The sequence below is a fragment of the Miniopterus schreibersii genome, assembly GCF_964146895.1.
Source record: "Miniopterus schreibersii genome assembly, chromosome: 12".
In the NCBI taxonomy this organism is placed as follows: domain Eukaryota; kingdom Metazoa; phylum Chordata; class Mammalia; order Chiroptera; family Miniopteridae; genus Miniopterus; species Miniopterus schreibersii.
Window position 1 is genome coordinate 8,908,355 of NC_138112.1, and position 18,471 is coordinate 8,926,825.

Genomic DNA, 18,471 nt, shown 5'->3' on the forward strand with positions numbered 1-18,471 from the left:
AGGAAGTGAGTTCTAAACCGAGACTGGATTGATGAATAGTGGTCCATCAGACGAGGAAAGAGAGGAAAAGATCATCCCAAGAAGAGGGAGCAGCAAGCATGAAGGTCTAGAGGTGAAACCATGACATACTAGAGCCGCACTGTCTGGTGTGGGAGCAGCTGGCCACACTTAGCACTTAAAGGTGGCTTATAGCCTAAACTGAAAATGTACGCTAAGTGTGGTACTTACTTAGCACACTCACCAAAAAAAGAGAATGAAAAATGCCTCCTTAGGTGCAGTACAAAAAACAGAATGGAAAATATCTCATTAACAGTTTTTTATATTGATTACATATTGAAATAATATTTTGAATATATTGAGTTAAATAAATTTATTATTTAAATTAGTGTCATGCTTTTTTATTTTGATGTGGCTATTGGAAACATTTACGTTACATGCGTGACTCACAGCGTACTTCTACGGCACAACTCTGCGGCGGAGGAGCTGGAAGAAGTCAGCATAGCTCTAGCTCAGAGTGCAGCAGGAGAGGGTGAGAGATGAGGGATGAATCAGGGGTCAGGTCGGGGGGCATGAGAAGCCATAGGAAGGACTTTGGATCTTATCCTAAGGACCCTCAAATGCAGAGGACTACACGAGCCTGTGTACTTGTAGAAGGCTCATTCTGGCGGCAATGTGGAGAGCAGATGAGGGGAGGGCAAAATTCAATGCAGCGGGACTAATCGGGAAGCCAGGTAAAAGAGCACAATGTCCTGAGTGGCAGTGTTCCCTCAAAATAGCTGACTTTAATGGGCCAGATCCCCAAGCCCACTTCTCATGGGGACCAGATGAGAGAGATTATCCCTTCTAAATTTGCCCTAGAAAAAAAGAGAAATGCAGGCAGAAAAAAAATGTGGTAGGTCTGGTGAAAATTAATGTAAGGAAATGGGTAAAAGTCTAATTTTTTTAGTTTCATAGCCTTTTAAAGATGCAATGTTTTGCATCTTTATTGATTGACGCCTTCTACAGGGTGCTCTCAATGGTCAGCATCTGCCCTACCTGAACAACCCCAACACAGAGAACATCAGTAATCCAACCTGAGAGGAGTGATCCCTCCTGCCCCCATTCTCACCAGAGCCACAGGTAACCAGGCCCAGGAACTGACGCTGAAACAGAACCGGATTACAGTCAATTCTAGAGAAATGGCGAGGGCACTAGGGAGCCTGTGCAGTCTGAGGACACCTATCCCCTTTCTTCCTGGCAGCCTGGGCTCAAAATGGACTGAGAAGTGTCCCCTCCTGGCCATGTGGCTACAGAAGAGGGCATGTGCAGAGGTCACACAGCCCCTTTCATCCTACTAGAAATGTTCTGTGAGGTAAAAAACAAAACAAAACTAGAAAATATTTTCTGTCTGGAAAACTGGATGGAAAAAAAATGTAGGCTATTATTATTTGAAATAATTCTTGGTCATGAAACCCTAGGAACTTGAAAAACATAATCTATCCTCAATTTTGATAACTTAAGAGACATTCTAAAATTAATATCCCAATTTTGTAATTTCTTCTCTATTAATTGCTCCACACACAGTCAAGTGAACCTTTATTCAATTAAAATGAATAGAGAATCTCTATCTTCACCCAGGTTTCCAAAGCAGTCAAATTCTGATAATCACTCTGTCCCAAGAACTTTCTTTTGGGAAAATGCCATGAGGTCAAGGGCCTAATCCTACTCCTATCTGTCAGAACCCTCGGCTACACAACCGAGCAATTACCAGCTGCGGATGAGCGAGCTGGTCCACCAAGAGCGTGAAGAGGCACTGACCTTTCGCTGAAGTCTGGTGCATACGGATCTTTTTGGAGGCCACGAACTGTAGCACCTTCTCCACATTACTCTTCATCTCCTGTTGGTTTCTAGGACTCAGCTGTACCCCACTCAGCTTTTCTCCTGCTGTTAGAAGACAGAAAATACATGAAGTTATAGGGAGAAATAGTATTAAAGTCTCATACAGCCAGACACAGAGAAAGGGAATATTTGATGTAAAGAGTAAGATTATATATAAATATGCAAGTGAGTTAAGCCTCAGTGTTTGTAACTTGGATGGGGAATAGAAAAATGAAAGTCTTTTAGATGGCCTGCAAATTTTTAAATCTTTCCCAGGGGGGTCTGTGAAGTTACTGTGTATACATTTATTCAACGAATATTCATCGATCACCCACTGTGGGCTAGGCACTGTTCTGGGCATCAGAGAAACATCAGTGGACAAGGCAAAGACCCTTCCAAAACAAAGAATAAGAGTTTGTATCTGTAGCGATGGCAGCTGACCCAGTTAACGAGGAAATGTTTAATATAATGTCAGGTAGTGACAGGGACTACACAGACAGGAGCTACTGCCACAGGAAAAATCGGAATTGCGATCATGGCCTCTCTGATAATACATTTGAGCAGAGACTTGAATAAAGTAAAAGATGGTAAGATTTGAGGAAGAAGCATTTCAGATTGAGAAGCTACAGGTACAAAGCCCAAGGCAGAAATGAGCTCAGCTTACCTGAGGAATAGCAACAAGGCCAGTGTGGCTGGAGTGGGAAGAGAGGGGAGCTGAGTCCTAGGAGAGGGTAGAGAGGTAAGCAAGGCCAGGTCACGTAAGGCTCCTTGGACCAGAGTAAAGAGCCTGAATTTCATTCTAAGTATAATGGGCAGCCAATGGGGAGTTTGAGGCAAGGGAGTTACGTGTTCTGGTGTTTAAGAGTTGACTCTGAGTAGACATAGATTATGCAGAAAGGAAACAAGATTAGTTAGAAAGAAAATGAAAATAGCCAAGGCAAGAGGTAATGATGGTTTGGGCTAGCGTGGAAGAGGCTGCCAGGTGAAAAGTCAGATATTGGGTAAATGTTTAATGTAAAGCAGAGCGCCCAGTGAAGGACTGGATCTGATGCATGAGGAAAAGAGAATAATTAACGAAAACTTCGAGGCGTTCTGCTTGAAGAGCAGGGCGACCGGTGCTGTGCTCCATTACTCAGATGCGGGGACCTGGAGGTAAGGGACGAGCAGGGAGCAGGACACCAAAAGCTGTGCTAAGGACGCAGGCAGCTGGGGTTGTTTTGGACAAGCAGGCAGAGGCCGAATGGGGAGCGGGCACTCATGTCTAGAACTCGAGGAGAAGGTCAGGACTCGAGCTACACTGCGTATTGGAAAGAGACCACTTAGGGATGGATGATTTCGAGGGCTAAGGACTGACGCTGGGGACTTCAACATTCAGAAGTTAGGAAGGAGAAAGCCAGAGAGCGAACAGGGAGCCGGCGAGGAAGGGAAAGCGAAGTCCTCGGGCTCCCGGGAACCAGGCGGAGAAGGCGCTCGCCTTTCTGTCTCGCTGCCGGTTTCTTTTGCGGTGCAGCTGCGGTTTAGTCTGATGTGGTCCCATTCATCCCGATGGCTGACTGGATAAGGAACGTGCAGCATATAGTCAATGGAATTCTACTCCTCCATAAAAAGGGGGGAATACTGCCACATGCAACACGGGGGGATCTTCAGAGTATCACGCTAAGTGGAAGAGTAAGTCAGAAGGAAAAGGGCAAGAATCGTACGATTTCACTTGTATGTGGGATATGAAACAGAAAGCAACAAACAGGCAAAACAAACTCATAGACACAGATGAAGGCATGGTGGCCGCCAGAGGGGAGGAGGGATGGCAGGAAGAAGAAGGGGCGAAGGGGGTCAAACGTGTGCTGACACAAGGAGACTAGACTTCAGGTGGTGGGCACACAATACAGTGCACTGCCGTCGTATTATAAAGATGTATACTTTAACCAGTGTCACCCCAAAAAACTTTTAAAAATGTGTTTGCAGGAGGAGGGAATGATCAACTGTGTGAAGTTCTCTTACGATGAATCAAATGAGGACTGAGGCTGGCCACGGGATTTCACAAGGCCGAAGTTGTGACCTTGAGGAAAGCAGTTTTGGTAGAACAGTGGTATGAAAAGCCTAATGAGGGCGGGTTAGAGAATCAGCGGGGAAAGGAAGTGAATTCAGTGGGTTTTTCTAGAACGCAAAGTCACAACAGAATGTCACCAAAAAAACTTGGGTTTTGGGCAAACAAGAACACATATTCATATTGCTTGTATATGCACAGAATATCTCTGGAAGGAAATGCAGAAAGAACAGGAAGCTGGCAGAGGGACACAGGTAGAAAAAGGCTTTTGACTTTATATCCTTTTATGCCTTCTGGATTTTTTACCTGATTATATTTTCAAGTATAAACTATTAAAATAAGTGAAAAATTAAATGTTTAGAGTGAGCTTGGAATCAAAGCAGATCGAGGTTTGTACCACTGCTCTGCCACTTAGTTATGTGACTTTGTAAAGCTGCTTAGCCTTTTTAAACCTCATAAAATAAGTAAGATAATGGCACTTACATCCTACCCATGTCATACATGAATCAAAGTAGCATGCTTAGCACAATGCTTGATATAGTCTAAGTTCTCAATGATTTTATTTATTTTTATAAATCCTCTCTTTTAAGCTTGTTTCCTGAAAATGGGGATGCTACTAGCTGTTTCTCAAGGGTTGATGAGTAAGTGAAATTAAATTAAATGAGATAGAAAGTACTCAATAAATGGCAGCTTCTACTACTATTATCATTGTTATCATCATGATCAGTGAATACTCTGATGAGTCCAGGAGCTGTGCCAGTGAGGGAGAGGCTGCCTGCAGCAGACTGGGCTTCTTTACCACCACTGTGAACCCCGCATCCCTCAAGGGCTCTAAGTGAGGTCAGCTGACTAATAGCACAATCAGCACTCGAGTATCTATCATGTGCCCAGCACTTGGGTAGGAGATGTGGAACCAGAAAGGAAAATTATACTGTACCTGCTCCTAAAGAGCTCAGTGTACACAGGTGAAATAGGTAAATAATTACCATTAGGAGAATGGAAATAAAATAATAACATAGCTACGTACAAATGCTATGGAAATAAGGATATGAGCAGCAACAACTCCAGAGCTTCAAAAGGACAAGCCCTTTCATGAAGCATTATGGTAGTGAGTACCTTAGAGGGGTCCTTTTGCCAGGCTACTACTTCCTTTTCCAGCCTCGGTTCATATATCAATTCTTTTTTTTTCTTTTCTTTTTTTAAATATATCTTTATTGATGTCAGAGAGAGGAAAGGAGAGGGAGAGACAGAGATAGAAACATCAATGATGAGAGAGTCATGGATCGAGCCCACAACCCGGACATGTGCCCTGACCGGGAACTGAAACCCCAATCGCCTGGATCCTAGGTCGACGCTCAACCGCTGAGCCACACCCGGCCTGGCCATATATCAATTCTTTTGACAAGCTACTCCTGAACCCCTAAAACTGGGCTGGGTGAGCCCCCGGCCATGTGCTCCTGTCTGTAGTTACCCATCACAGTACTAAGTACATTAGTGGCAATGTATTCACTTTCCAGTCTTTCCAATTAGATTTGGGGGGGCGGGCTCTTCAGAGCTTAGACTGTGCTCATCATCATATTCCCAAAGCATAATACAGTACCTGGCCCACAGTGTTGATTGACTAATAAATGAATTAACCTTGGGAAAGTATTCTAAGTCTTCTCTACTTCCAGTGCCATGTATTTTAAAGAAGAACCGATCTGTTCTGAAGGCATATGAAAGATAAAGAAGGCCATGTTCTGGTTTATGTCAGCACCAGAGTCCAGGGCCAACTGACCAACGATCTCGATGAGATACGCCAGGACCACGCCATCCCGAAGGTCCTGTCGCAGGTCCTGCACTGGCTTCACCGCCGGCCTCTTCTTCAGCTGCGCATTCACCCAGGCCACATACGCCTGCAGCTGCTGCTGGAAAATGAAGGGTGGAAATAAGGGAAAGGTTGCCTACTATTCTTAACCTCTGCCCTGTACGTCTAAGGCAGTGTCAGATACGGAGCTATGGCGGGCAATCCATACCCACGGGTAGGTGGAGGTTTTAAGGAAAGAAAGATGGTCAGATATATAGCATATTCTAAAATTCTCCAGCTTTGTGCTGGTCTCCAAGGATCAGCTAACCTGACCTGGGTGGCAGTGTAAACACAAATAAGCGAACAAGTGTGCCAAGGACCAGGACACCTGTTTCCCTTGAGTTTTGCTCTGTTGACCAGAGATGAGGGCCGGGCCCAGAACCACAGCCAGTTTTCGCTGAAATCACTGCCGCCAGCAACCCATCATGCTTCTCAGAACAATCATTCATGTCCCATATGCACACTGGCCGGTGATGGTCATAAGAACCGATGTTGGGGATCAGGAGAAAACAGGAAACCAAGCTCAGAACCATCTCTCCCACAGCTGCTTTATTCACAATGAGACTAACTGAAATCATCTCACACTCAACCTCAGCTTTATTCTCCTGAGCCCACAATCCTGGGATTGCTACAAAGTGAGTTTTAATTCGTGCTTTATATTGTCAAAGAGGATCTAGTCACCCAAAACCTGCACGAAGAAGGGAAAAGAAAGCCTATGGTAAGCAGTGTTCCTGCGGACTAGGGAAAGACGGGGGGGGGGGGGGGGGGGCACTTTCATTTATTTCCAAAGCTAGGGCCCAGTATCCTCAGAAGCCTGTTAGGCCCAAGCAGGGACACAGAACTCATCCCAAGCCTCAGATAACCTACATATTCCACTTGTCCCTTACGCAGAGCTTGTATGGGGGTGTTTATTCTGATTATTTGGTCTGAAGATGGGCACTAAATATCAAAACGCACACGAATAATGTCATAGTTCAGGCAGCAGTGCCATCTGGTTTCTGTACAAGCCCAAGACCCTGAACCTAAAAATTAAGTTCAAGGGCTAACAGTATTAAATTATGATTTGGTTAAAGTACAGTTGATTTCTGAGCCCCAAGTACTTCCTTAATAAAGTGATGGTGGCAATTACTCACTGGTGGCTTCCTAAGCTTAAATTAAATCTTATTTTCTCTCTGTTCATTTGTGGGAATAAATAAAGTCCTTTGGAAGACAATACTAAGGCAACAATCAATCAGCTACTGACAAATTGTAGGAAGTGCTGTCATCAGCAGGAGGTGGGGAAAGGAATCTAATATTTATTGAGTACCTACCATGAACTAAAAGTTATTTGTGTTTTATACATGTTTTAATGAGCTAATGAATATACCTGGAACAGGGCTGCCACACACTTTATGCTTACTGAATAGTCATTCCTATTTTCATTATTACATCACTTAATTCAATTACCACAAAAGCACTGAAGGGTCAGTATCATCTCCAGGCTACGGATGAGGTTCGGAGAGATTATATAACTTCTCCAATGTCCCCATAGCCAGGCCACAGTAGACCTGGTACTGAAACTCACTAAATGTGGTCCAAGCATTTACCCAGGGCCCGTTGCTATCCAACATTCCATAGAATAGAGGTGGGGGCACCTTCTGCCTAATATGGGCTCAGACTTTCGCCCAAGGTCTGCTCCCACTCTACTCTGGGAAGGAGTTAAGACCAGAAAAGGCATTAAGAGCAACAGCTGGGATCTGATTACCTGACTGATGTATAAAACCCCTAACTAATCTCTCTGTAACAAATATCACACTCAATCCGCTACCCACACATTCCTGCTTAAAATCCTTCACTGGCTTGTCATCATCAAGATAAAACCCTAAGATGCAACTCCTTAGCTGCATGTACGTGTGTCATGTGCTCGCCTTTGCCTCTTCTCCAGCTCCATCACTACTCTCCCATATGCCCCCACCCCCATGCTTCAGCTCATCCAAACCATGTGCAGTGCCCCAAATCCACCCCGCTTTCCAGCCACTCCACCTCCCCCTGCCTGCCAGCTCCTTTTAAGTGTCAGCTCAAGCAGCGCCTTTTCCAGAAAGCCTTCCCTGACCCTCCGCACACCTCAGACGACGACTGCCTTGAGGGCGTCCTGTGAAACAATCAGTTCAGCAATAATTTGAGCACAGGCACTGTACTAAGTTATGGGGTCACAAAGAGCCTTATGTCTCTAAGAAGCTTGCAGGGGGAAAAAAGGAAAGAAAGGAAGAGAAGGAGAAGCTTGCAGGCTAGTAGAAACAAGTGCTATGACGGGGGGGTACATAGGGTCCCAGGAGAGTATTAGCATAACCTGAAGCCCACACTGGGGGGGGGGGGGGGCTGAAGGAGGAAAGGAGGCAAGATCCAAGGACAGTGAGCCCGAAGGAGCTCAGGTATGAAGTATGCTGTATGCACGGAGTTACAACAGTTCAGGATTATTGGGCTCAGAGTAACAGGTGCTCAACAAATATTTGAGTCAGTGAATCGCTTGTTGGATTTCATCAGGCCAAAACTTAAAATAATCGCAAAAGTTAATTGATTATGTGTGGGCAGACAAGAACAAGTAGTTTTCATTAGGCTAAGATAATTTCTACTTAAGTAATCATAGCCTTTTTTTGGCCTTGAATAGAAGTCGTCTCCGATGCAGAATTGATTAGAGGTCCCTAACAGCACCTCTCATGCATGCACATTAATCACAGCGCTGGTCTTCCAACAAGAGGATTCTACAGCATAAATTATAATAACAGTCACCACTTTTATGAACAGCTATCCTGTGTGAAGAACTATGCTAGGTCACCAATTGTCCCACTAATGTCCTTTTTCTGGTCCAGTATCCAATCCAAGATCTCACGCTGCATTTCGTTGTCATGTCTCTTTAGTCTCCTTCAATCTTTGTCCTTCAGGATCAATTTTTAATATTGGCCCAGTTACTTTGTACAGTGTCCCTCAATTTGGGTTTGTCTGAAGTTTCCTAATGATTAAATTCAGGTTGTGGATTTTTGGCAAGAAAACCACAGAAGTCATACTGTGCTCTTAGTGCATTATATCAAAAGGCGCATGATGCCAGTGCATCTTATTACTGATGAAGTGAACTGTGATCACTTGGTTAAGGTGGTGTCTGCCAGGTTTCTCTACTTGAAGGTGACATTTTCCCCTTTGCAGTTAGTATCTTGTGGGAAAATGCTTTAAGACTATAAAAATTACCTTTTGGTCATTATCACTTTACCTATCCATTTTAAATTTAACATCCACTGATTTTTCTTTCCTGCAACAATTATTATTATGGTGTTTCCCAAATTATTTCCTAATCATCATTCCTTCTACAGTTATTAATTGGAATTTATGATATGAGAAAGAACTCTCCCCTTCCCTCCATTTATTTATTTATATCTGTATGGGCTCATGAGTATTTATTTTATTTTAATTTATTATATTAATCCATTACTATCATTACTTTGTTGCTCAAGTTGTTCAGATGTGGCCACGGGGACAAATGTTGGTTCCTGTACCCTTTTCACATGCCCCAGTCATTTTTTTTAACTGTGATAAAAAGCACGTAACAAAATTTACCATCTTAACTATTCTTAAGTGTACACTTCAGTAGTGTTAAGTGTATTAACACTGTTGTGCAACAAATCTACAAATCTTTTCCATATTGCAAAACTGAAACTCCACACCCGTTAAACTATATCTCCACATTTTCCCCCTCATGTCAACCCCTGCCAACCATTCTAATTTCTGTTTCTATGAATTTGACTTCTTTAGACAACTTAGATAATTGGAATCAGACAGTATTTGTCTTTTTTGTGACTGGTTTATTTCATTTAGCATGATGTCAAGGTTCATCCATGGTGTAGTTTGTAACAGGACTTCCTTCCTTTTTAAGGCTGATTAATATTCGATTGTATGTTGATACCACATTTGTTTATCCAGTCATCTGTTGATGAACACTTAGGTCTCTTCCATCGCTTGGCTATTGTGAAAATGTTGCTGCAAACACAGGTGTGCACATATCTCTTTAAGATCCTGCTTTCAAGCCTTTTGGATATATAGACCCAGAAGTAGGGTACTGGATCAGATGGCCCAATCTCTTTTTGAGCACTTCCTTACTTTCTGGTATCAGAAGATATTCCAGATTCCTCATCTTGTATTTTCCTTGCCCAGCTCTGGAATCAGCTATTTCTCAAACGAACGCTGGTTCGTTTTTTGGAGAATAGTTTTTAGAAACCAAAATTTGGGAATGAGGTGTGTGCTTTGCTACTGGGTAACATTCTTGGCCTTCTCAGTAGTCATGTAGAAAATATATGTATGTGTACACACATATCTATATCTACTTATCTTAATAGATGGACAGACACGCACCACGAATTATACCATAAATTATACTGATCCCTCCTCCAACCCAACACCATAGGGTTCACTCTTTCCTTTCCCTGTTGCTTATTTGTAACTCTTTTCTCCCACAGAAACCTCTCACTATCCACAGTATAGATACTAATATTTTCTCAACCCTATAAAACTCATAAAATCATGTCAGACTTCCTAATCCATAACCTGGGGAAAAACATTCACTAACCATAATACAATGTTTATATATAGTACGTTTTGTCTTCAGCCTTACAGTACACAGTGAAAATACTGATTCCACAGTGACTCAGGCTAGTTTGTTCCTTCTCTACCCCCTTCAGGGCGGTTGTGATTCATCTGTAGTACATTTAGATTCATTTCTTACTATTTGTAGTCTATTTGGGGCTCTCTCCAACATTTAGGTTGATTTTTTTTTTTTTTAATCTTTATTGTTGAGAGTATTACAGGTGTCCCATTTTTCCCCCCAATTGATCCCCTCCACTTCCCTCCCACCCCCTTCCCAGGCCTTCACCCCGTTAACTTCCTTGGTTAATCTCTTCCCACCCTCCACCCCCCTTCCCTCTTTCCTCTGAAATATGATCGTCTCTTGCATGAGTCAATGTCTCTGGATCTATTTAGTTTGTCAGATTCTTTTGTTCATTAGCTTCTTCTTAAAGAAGACCCTACAACTTTTCCTCTAGTGCTGGCCTGGTGGTGATGAACTCCTTTAGCTTTTCCTTATCTGTGAAGCTCTTTATTTGACCTTCAATTCTAAATGATAGCTTTGCTGGGTAGAGCAATCTTGGTTGTAGTTCCATGCTTTTCATCACTTTGAATATTTCTTGCCATTCCCTTCTGGCCTGCGAAGTTTCTTTTGAGAAATCAGCTGACAGACGTATGGGTGCTCCCTTGTAGGTAACTAACTGCTTTTCTCTTGCTGTTTTTAAGATTCTCTCTTTGTCTTTAACCTTTGGCATTTTAATTATGATGTGTCTTGCTGTGGGCCTCTTTGGGTTCCTCTTGTTTGGGACCCTCTGTGCTTCCTGGACTTGTAAGTCGATTTCTTTCCCCGGGTAGGGGAAGTTTTCTGTAATTATTTTTTCAAATAGGTTTTCAATTCCTTGGTCTCTTTCTTCTGATTCTGGCACCCCAATAATACGAATGTTGGGCCTCTTGAAGTTGACCCTGAGGCTCCTTATACTATTTTCGTATTTCTGGATTCTTTTTTCTTTTTGCTCTTCTGGATGGGTGTTTTTGTTTCCTCATGTTCCAAATTGCTGATTTGATTCTCAGCGTCCTCTACTCTACTGTTGATTCCATGTAAATTATTCTTCATTTCAGTTCCTGTAGCCTTCTTTTCAAATTGGTACTTTATTATGTTATCGATTTTCTCAGTTGTTTCCCTAATAGTCTGCTTAAACATCCTTATAAACAGAATTCTGAACTCTCTGTTTCACTTAGTTTCTCTTCTAGAGATTTCTTCTGTTCTTTCCTTTGTGACGTTTCTTTGCCTCCGCATTTTGGCTGCTTCCAGGTGTTTGTTTCTATGTATAAGGTAGAGCTGCTGTGTCTCCTGGAATTTGTAGAGTGGTTTTGTGTAGTAGGTGTCCTGTAGGGTCCAGTGGCTCAGCCTCCCCAGTCACCTGAGCTGGGCCTTCTAGGTGCTCCCCTGTGTGGGCTGTGTGCACTGTCCTGTTGTAGTTGAGCCTTGGTTGCTGTTGGCATCACTGGGAGGAACTGACCCCCAGGCCAATCACCTGTGAGGACCAGCAGCAACTACAGCCAGAGAGCTGCTGTGCTGGAGACACCCCTATGGATCAGGATTTACTTCAGTGGAGTTTTGGTGTTCACCAAGTGCACCCCTTGAGGGTCACTCGCGGATGTGGAAGGGTTGCAATCCAGCGTGGTTGAGTATGACCACCAGGTGCACTGTCTCTGGGGCCTCCAGGGAGGTGCAAAGTCAGCCTGTGCCAGTGCCTTATCCAGGGCCACCCAGCATGAGCTACACAGCAAAGCATAGTTGGCTGCTACTTGTGCTGGGCTTTGCGTTGTCCAGGAGAGGCCACGCTATGAGCCAGTGCAGGCTGCAGCTAGTGCCAGGCCTGGGACCACTTATCAAGCCCTATGGGGCCCGCTGCTGCTTGTTTGAGAGATTTTAGGAAAGTCCTAAGCATGAGGCTCGAAAGGCCACTTGCACAGCAAAGCCCCTGGAAATGGCCTGGATGAGCCTGCAGATGGGGGGGCGGGGCCTCCAGGAATCATGGGGCGGGGCCAAAGGTGTGAGTCAGATGCTGGCGATTCAAATATGGCGCCTGCCTGCCGGCTGTGTGCGGGGAGGACTCGCCAAAGGAGCAATGGCCTCCGCCAGCTCTTCTACCTGGGAGGAAGCCGCCCCTCCAGCTCTCACCCCAATTCCAGGCAGGTTAGTTCCTCCCGAGTGTCCTGGGTCCTTTCAGGCTGCTGCCCGGCGCTGGGCTCCGAGGGAGCGTCTGAGTGAGTCCGTGCCGGGCCCTTTAGAGGAGCTGCTGGGGCTCCCGCAGCCTCCGCGACCCTCAGCCACAGTCCCTGCTGGTTTCACAGCCCAAAGTTGTGGGGACGTCTCCCCATCCCTGGAGCCCTGGGCTGGGGGCCTGCTGTGGGGCTGGGACCCCTCCCTCCTCCAGGAAACCCCCACAGCTGAGATTCCCTCCAGGGTTTCAACTGCGGCACCAGGTGTGGGCCCGCAGCGCATCTCCGATTCAGTCCCGATCCGCCCGCGTCTGCGCCCCTCCTCCCGGTCTCGGTGCTTCTTCAGCTCCCCGGTTGCGGGGCTTCTGTTCAGCCAGATCTCAGGAGGCTCTGAGTGAGGGTGGTTCTGTATTTTAGTTGTCATTTTGATGTGGTTGCGGGAGGCGGCGGGTGCAGCTGTTACCTACGCCGCCATCTTATTTCTCCTCCTAGGTTGATTTTAATTATTTATTTGGGAGGTGAAACATCATTCTAGAAGTCAGAGGATACAAAACCATATTCAGAAAAGTGTCATTCCCCCAGCTTTCTTTCTACTCCACACCTTTCTCTCTATTCTTTCCAGCCCACTGCTAACCATTCCTGAAGGTAACCAATCTCATTAGTTCCAGTTTATCTAGAAAAAAATGCATCTTTTATTTCCTTTTCCTTATGTGAAAAACAGCATAGTATTGACTTCTTTTTGCACTTGGACTTTTCACTTCCCTTCACTTAATACATTCTGGAAATCACTCTATATTGGTTTAGAGACGTTCCTTATTCATTTTCGCAGACACATATTCCATTATGTAGAATACCATAGCTTATTCAACCTTTCTCCTATATATGAGCATTTAGGTTTTTTCCAATATTATACAATTACAAGCAATACTGTAATGAGTAACCATACGCATGTGTATTTTCATGTTGATGAAGGTCTAATCTTCAGGGTAGATTCCAAGAAGTGGGATTGCTGGGTTAAAAGGCGAGTAAGTATATGATATGATTAGATATTGCCAAATTCCCTGCCAAAAGGGCTGTATTCATTTGCATCCCCATCAGCAATGCACTGCACCACGCTTTCCTACTGACTTGCCAACACAGTATGTTGTCATACTTTTTAATTCTTGCCAATGCGAGAGATGAGAAATTGTATCGTAGTCTTGTTTTAATTTTCATTTCTTCATGAGTTTGAACCTCTTTATGTACCATTTTGAATCATTTTATATCTTATATCTTTTTTCATATCTATGTGAATTCTGTTCATGTTGTTTTCCCATTTTTCTATAAAAAGTTTTGGTCCTTTGTCCCTCCATTTCTAAGAATTTTTTTAAAAATATATCTTGCCCGGCCAGGCATGGCTCAGCGGTTGAGTGTCGACCTAGGATCCAGGTGATTGGGGTTCGATTCCCAGTCAGGGCACATGCCCGGGTTGTGGGCTGCAGCCGATCAATGACTCTCTCATCATTGATGTTTCTCTCTCTCTCTCCCTCTCCTTTCCTCTCTCTGAAATCAATAAAGATATATTTAAAAAAACAAAAATAAAAAAATAAAAATATATCTTTATGAATATCAGGGAGAGAAAGGGAGAGAGAGTCATCACTGATCAGAATGATGGAAACATCAATGATGAGAGAGTCATTGATCAGCTGCCTCCTGTATGCCCCCGCCTGGGGATCTAGCCTGCAACCCAGGCATGTGCCCTGACCAGGAATCAAACCGTGATCACCTGGATCCTAGGTTGCTGCTCAACCGCTGAGCCACCCTCAGCTGGGCCTAAGAATTCTTTCCACAGGGTGGGGCAAAAGTAGGTTTACAGTTATTCATATGGAAACTAATACAATAATTAATAAATAATAATACAAGAGTTAACTCTGTGTTTCACATACTCACAACTGGAAGCCTATTTCTGCCCCACCGTGTATTAGGAATGTTACCCTTTTGTCTCTGATATGTGTTGCAGATGTTTGCGAGTTTGTGAGTGACTTTCGACTTTTTTTTTACAGTGGTTTTTTTGGCCATGAAAAAGGTTTTATTTTTATATAATCACATTTATTGATATTTTATTGCCTCTGAATTTTGAGTCATGGTTACAAAAGAGATTTCACCTGTGTGTGTTTTTCTAGTTCTTGTATGGTTCCATTCTTTACATTTATTTTTAAAATTATTTTTACACATTCAGTATTTTTATTTCATTTTTCAAGAAATTTACATACCTCCCCACCCTTTCTTTTAAGTTAGTGTGACAGTTTTCCATAATAAACTACTAAAAGAGAAGCTCTGGTCAAGAATGGAATGAAATAGCAAAAAGCGAAGTCCCTCCCTCCCAAAATGAAACCCAATCACTGCTACGTTTAAAAACCACACTTTCACCAATGATATGCAAACAAAACCACATAGACAACATTTGCAGGGTATGTCTTCAATGTTGTTTTGCGCCTGGCTCCTCACCATCAAATAGCGGAGCTGCTGTGGGGACAGTTTGTCAGTTTGTCATGCTGGATCTGGGCAGCTCTCCGCTTCACATTATCCAAAGGCCCTGGATAGAAGACTCTAAGGTCTTGACATCCCAAATTATCATGGCTCCATTGATGTAAGCAGTGCAAAATTTGTGACGACCTTGCTTGTCCATCTCATAAACAGACACCTGAGTGATGCTATTCTGGTGCAGCATCTCCAAGGCTGTATCGTGGTCCTTGGTCGTGGCCCTCTTGTCCATGTGGTGGAAGCTTCCGCAGCAAACATGTTGTGCTGGCTGCTGTTTTGGAAAGTCTAGCTTGGAGAGCAAAGTCAAGCAGCAGCAGTCATCACAGTTAAAGGGCACTGGGCCGCAGTCATGGCCAGCAGCTGCAATGTTATTCTCCGAAACCAATGACATACTCGGGAGAGGCAGGAACTGTTTTCTGAGTTGAGATCTGCATGCGTTTTGGGGCACTGGGAAGGGACACATGCTGTCATGGCTGGCCCAAGTCAGGTGGCTCTCACTGGCAGAGAAGCTGATGCCATGCACCTGGCCACCAGTGCCACTGCCACCAAACTCTGACATCAACTGAACAGAAGGCATCTTGCTGCCCCAGGATATACGGCTGGTTTTTCACTCACTTATTTAATGTATGCAGAAAACACTCTGTATTTGAAATCACATGATCCTGATGCCAACAAAACATTACTGGGATGCCAATCCAAGCTGAGGACCCTGGAGCAAACTAGCTTTTTAATGTGCCTTGCTGACCCTCCAGTCATTTTCAGACTCAAAGTAACAAACAAAAGGGTTATGCTCCACTTCCCACAGCAAACTGGTTCTGTAGTGGGGACTACTTGACAAAAGTGTCTACATGAATTCTCAGGTCACTAGGATTGGCTCCCAGACACCATCTTTCTGACTCTAGACATAGGCACTGAGGTCTGCCTCACAAGTGACAATTCAGTCGCTGTTGGGAGCCCAATCAAAATCTGTGATGTGTCCATTGTGCCCCTTGAGTTCATGAGCTTTTACCCACTGGCTCCCTTTCTTCCTATAGATGTGGATTTCATGATTACTGGGGCTAAGGGCAATCTCGGTATGATCACTGATCCAGGCATGAAGGTGACTGACTCCAGTAAAAATTGGAGAACAAGAACATTATTCTTATTATTTTCAAAGGACAGAAAGTTGAAGTCAGGGCAGTCTGGACCGGCTTGGGGCAGAGGAGAATTTGTGGACTCTGGTCAGTCAATGCAAACAGGCTCTGGTGGGCAGGGCAGGGGTGTGCAGGAAGGACAAAGGCCCATTCACTTCTTTTACATTTAGATCCCTGATCCACTTGGAGTTTGTACTTCTGTATGATGCGAGATATGGATCCAATTTATCTTTTTCCAAATGGCTACCCAGTTGTTCCAGCACCATTTATTAAAAAGTCCCTCCTTTCTCCAGTGATTTGAGATGCCACCTTTAGCATATACTAAATTTCCATAAGTTCTTGGGCCTATATCTGGGCTTTATATTCTACATCACTCGTATATTTGTTTATTCATGCAACAGTACCACAACGTTTTATTTATAGAGGCTTTATAGTACACTTTAATGTCTAATAGGGCCAGTCCCTTCTCTCTGAAAAAATAACTTCAATTTTAGAGTTTCTTTTTTTAATTTATATTTTTATTTAAGTATAGTTGCTATACAACCTTATATTGGTTATATTACTTTCAGGTGTATAATATAGTGATTCGACATTTTATACCTTACAATATGATCACCTCACTAATTTAGTATCATCTGTCACCCTGTAAACTTATCATAATATTATAGACTATATTCCCCTTCTCCTTTTCACACACCCCCCACCACCACCAATAACATCTCTCCTAGTAACCATCCTTTTGGTCTCTGTTTCTGAGTCTGTTTTTGTTTTGTTTCTCTGTTTCATTTTGGTTTTAGATTCCACATATAAGTGAAACCATACATTATTTGTCTTTCTCTGCCTGAATTATTTCACTTAGCAAAATATCCTCTAGATCCATCCATGTTGTCACAAATGGCAAGATTGCATTCTTTTTTATTGCTGTGTAATATTCCACTGTGTGTGTGCACATCTTTATCCATTCATCTATGGATGGACACCTAGGTTGCTTCCATATCTTGGCTATTATAAAAAATGCTGCAGTGAACATAGGAGTACACAGATCTTTTCGAATTAGTATTCTCGTTTTCTTTGGATACATACCCAGAAGTAGAATTGTTGAGTCATACGATACATCTATCGTTAGTTTTTTGAGGACTCTCCATACTGTTTTCCATAGGAGCTACACCAGTTTGCAGTCCCACCAACAGCGCACAAGGGTTCCATTTTCTCCACATCTTTGCCAACAGGTTATTTGTTGACTTTTTAAATTTTTTTCGAAATTGATTTTTAGAGAGGGAGGGAGAGAGAGTAACATCAATATGAGAGCCAAACATTGATTGGCTGCCTTCTGCATGCCCTCTACCAGGGATTGAGCCCACAATCCGGGCATGTGCTCTAACCAGGAATCGAATTGGCAAGCTTTCAATGCATTGGACGATGCCCAACCAAGCGACAGCAGCCAGGGCTCTTGACTTTTTTATAACAGCCATTCTGACAGGCGTAAGGTGGTATATCTCACTGTGGTTTTGATTTGCATTCCCATGATTAGTGATTGACCAGTGATGTTGAGCATCTTTTCATGTCTGTTGGCCATTTGTATATCTCCTTTGGAGAAATGTCTTTTTATGACTTCTGCTCATTTTTAATTGGATTATTTTTGTTATCAAGTTGTGTGAGTTTCTTATATATTTTGAATATCAACTCCTTATCAGATATAAAATTTGCAAATATTTTCCTGCAGTCAGTAGGCTCCCTTTACTTTTAAGACATATTTTTTAATTGATTTCGGAGAGGAAAGGACAGAGAGAGACAGAAGCATCAATGATGAGAGAGAGTCATTGATTGGCTGCCTCATGCATGCCCCTTGCTGGGGATCAAGCCTGTAACCGGGGCATGTGCTCTGACCAAGAATCGAACCTCAATCTCCTGGATCATAGGTCAATGCCCAACCACTGAGCTATGCTAGCTGGGCCCCTTTTTGTTTTGTTGAAGGTTTCCTTCACTATGCAGAAGCTTTTTAGTCTAATAGGGCCAGTCCCTTCTCTCTGAAAAAATAACTTCAATTTTAGAGTTTCTTTTTTTAATTTATATTTTTATTTAAGTATAGTTGCTATACAACCTTATATTGGTTATATTACTTTCAGGTGTATAATATAGTGATTCGACATTTTATACCTTATAATATGTGATCACCTCACTAATTTAGTATCATCTGTCACCCTGTAAACTTATCATAATATTATAGACTATATTCCCCTTCTCCCATTTGTTTT

General features: G+C 43.2%; 1 protein-coding gene and 1 pseudogene across 4 annotated transcripts in view; both read right to left on the reverse strand.

Annotated features, from left to right (window-relative positions):
- DIXDC1 (DIX domain containing 1) overlaps nt 1–18,471 on the reverse strand; it is a 74,523-nt gene that overhangs the window by 33,901 nt on the left and 22,151 nt on the right. For 2 of the 3 annotated variants that reach the window (XM_081154630.1, XM_081154633.1), the window contains 2 exons: nt 5,679–5,808; nt 1,798–1,923 (listed from right to left, as the gene is read on the reverse strand). In XM_081154630.1, coding sequence (XP_081010756.1) covers nt 1,798–1,923; nt 5,679–5,808 — 256 coding nt within the window. Of the gene's footprint in view, nt 1–1,797; nt 1,924–3,331; nt 3,403–5,678; nt 5,809–18,471 lie in introns of those variants that run through there. The other variant, XM_081154631.1, reaches the window with a different exon arrangement.
- On the reverse strand, nt 15,118–17,332 carry LOC308564867 (actin-related protein 2/3 complex subunit 1A pseudogene; annotated as a pseudogene). The gene is made up of 2 exons: nt 17,326–17,332; nt 15,118–16,273 (listed from the first exon to the last, which is right to left on the reverse strand). The product of its transcript is annotated as an actin-related protein 2/3 complex subunit 1A pseudogene (transcript).